We start from the raw sequence: 2,755 nt of genomic DNA on the forward strand, positions 1-2,755 counted from the left end.
CATCATAACCAACTTTTTTTTATATGGCCCGTAAAAAAATTCCGTACTATATTGAGTAGCATTTTTTATTACGAATACAAAACAAACTTGGAAACTGTGGGTTTCAACAGGATGGTGCACCCGCACACAACGCCCTAATCGTGCGAGAATACCTATTGCACAAATTTCCTGGAAAATGAAAAATATCCTGTTGAAACCAAATGGGAAAGAAATGGTTCTCTAAATGCTACTGTTCTGGACAATGTTTTACAGGCTGATCCGCTGATAGATTAGTTCCGTTGCTACGAAAGGTGAAAAAAAGTGCAGGATATGTAATTGTGCGCGTTTTCACAGAGAAATCATTCGCGTAGAAATAGATTTTGTTTCTTGTGTACGTGTGTAAGAAATAAAGCCACATTTTTTAATGGAAATAGTATGTCATTTTATTATTAAATCCTCAAAATACTCTTATTTAATAATGATGAGATCATAAATGAAATACAGATTTCATTTAAAAAGTTCCAGTTTGGTGTTATTGCTCAAAAACTGCCAGGGCTCTTTATTTCTACGTCAATAATTCTTTGCTTCACTCTGTTTACCTTTCTTAATAATGAAACCAGCCTTTCAACGAAAAGCATAATTCAATTCCGTCCAAAAATAGGCACACTTCTTCCCACTGACATTGCCACCCTTAACGGATTCCGAAATGGCATAATGCTATGCACACCAAATAAATTACCTGTTGCCTAAAATTTAGACAATCTGTATCGGTTAGGAAAAGTGCAGATTGATACTGAATGTAAATTTAGCAGCCAATTTCCAACTATGGGGAGTAGGAGACAAACGGAATAATCGAGCTTTAGAGCTTTAGACTATATAATTACCAAAATTGGTGAATTTTTTAACGCCTTGCATATGGAAATGTCACTATTTTAATAGCGTCAGGTATCCATAGGTAGGCTCTTTAGAAAACGTATAAAAAACGGTCATCCTTTTCACTGTACTTCTCTCGATTGAAACATGATTCATTTTATGTTTGGATTACAATTATTTCGATTTGCATAATGTTCCTGGAAGCTACCAACAGAAGCATTTTTTTGCAATAAGTTGCGTCGCGTCATTTGTAATCAAAGGTCACTTTTTGTGTTTTATTAATAATAGATGTAATGACGCAATTTAAATTCGGACGAACAAGACATCTTACTTCGAGTTTTAATAAGTTGAGGAAATTCCATTGAATTCAAAAATGTCAATAGGAAGAGGAAAACCTCGCGACTTCTCATGATTATAACATATTTTTCCAATATAAACAGTTACGAACAAAAAAAAGTTGCTCGCAGTATTAAAAACGCGCAGTCTATAATGCCAGAAGATAATTAACGTGTTGTTGATAATTCAAGTTTCTTTTTTTTTGTATAATTGGGTTTAATACACTTACGATAGTTGCAACGGTACTCGAACGGCGACAACTCGTTTATATTAATTATAATTGCAATTACTAAATTAATTCTGTTTTCAGTCAGTCGTCTTCCTTATTTGTCGGACTTTGAGTCTGCTACAATTCGCTCAATGACGAAAAGATGGGAAACAATATCCCGCTATCTATACATTTTTAATTTACGCGACAAAAAGCTTCGTCTCAAAAACAAACACGTTCATCGCTTATTATTTCATGTGACCCGAACGTGGTAAAGGTCTGCGAGAAAAATTAGGTCAATATTGTGTTTTCTCGTAATCTAGTCGAGCTTGATTTGGACCGTTAGCAGTGGTCATCTGCAATATATTCGTAATTTCAGGTGCGGAAATTGGGAAGTGCCGCACTTGCAGTTCCTTCGGACGTTATTTAATTACGTAGTAGACATCCCATCTCAGCCCTTTATCTAATAAGCAATCTCGAAATGCAACTACTAATCGATATGTTTGTTACAGAAACATGTCTTCAAAGAGGAAATCTCCGCCGACTAAATTACAAGAAGGCGGGTCCGGCATTGAAGAAGCAGCACCTTTGCCGCCGACGATAATCGGCGGTGGAAGTGAAGGGGGTCTGACCGATTTGGACGAAACTAGTAGTAATAATCTTAGCGATCTCGGGGACGAGGATCCGACAACGATGGTCAGTAATAACGTCGCGTTTTATCAATTGTCTGAATCGCCATCGGGATCTGGTTCCGGTAGTGACGTCGATGATGGTATTGAAGAAGACCGATCGCCCCCAAAAAAGCAAAGAAGAGGATACACGGACGCTCCCAATAGCAATTTGTTAGTTCCTGGTGCACTTTCCGCAATGGCTCTGCATAATGATCAACTGAGGCAAGAGTCGGAAAATAGACGAAGAAATTCCTCCGAATGTAGTTCGCCATCTTCAGATATTAAAACCAGTATACATTATAATAATAATAATAGTAGTTTGCATAATAACAATAGTTCCTCACACCCTGTAAAACGTTCAATGGACGATGTGCTGAAAAGATTAACGTCAAAAATGAATAGCAGTACAATAAAAGAAGAGCAAAAGCGGCCTACACCGTCGACGACGCCCAACTCCATCCACAATTCGTAAGTTCTTTTTATCAACTTTTATAACAAAATGATTATGATAAATATGTATCAATCGAATTGCCTTGACCTCTCAGTCCTTTAGTCTGTAGATAACTAGCGAACCGATTAACCCAATTCTTTTCATTTTTATATAATTCCATACCACGCGTTTATAATTTTTGCATAACCGCATAATCATTCATTAATAACAATTGTAACTTACGAGTGTTGCGTGGTA

General features: G+C 36.7%; 1 protein-coding gene across 1 annotated transcript; it reads left to right on the forward strand.

Moving 5' to 3' along the window:
- The first annotated feature begins 1,554 nt into the window (after positions 1-1,554).
- Positions 1,555-2,554, forward strand: LOC116168757. The gene is made up of 2 exons (XM_031484737.1): positions 1,555-1,775; positions 1,909-2,554. Exon 2 carries the CDS (start codon positions 1,913-1,915, stop codon positions 2,537-2,539), a length of 627 nt encoding a protein of 208 aa, XP_031340597.1. The 5' UTR covers positions 1,555-1,775; positions 1,909-1,912; the 3' UTR covers positions 2,540-2,554.
- The last annotated feature ends 201 nt before the right edge of the window (positions 2,555-2,755 follow it).

This window comes from Photinus pyralis, unplaced genomic scaffold (genome assembly GCF_008802855.1).
Source record: "Photinus pyralis isolate 1611_PpyrPB1 unplaced genomic scaffold, Ppyr1.3 Ppyr1.4_LG4, whole genome shotgun sequence".
Classification (NCBI taxonomy): domain Eukaryota; kingdom Metazoa; phylum Arthropoda; class Insecta; order Coleoptera; family Lampyridae; genus Photinus; species Photinus pyralis.

Bases quoted from the DNA above. Each gene is read 5' to 3' on its own strand.
- LOC116168757 (XM_031484737.1), top strand. From the start codon at position 1,913: ATGTCTTCAAAGAGGAAATCTCCGCCGACTAAATTACAAGAAGGCGGG.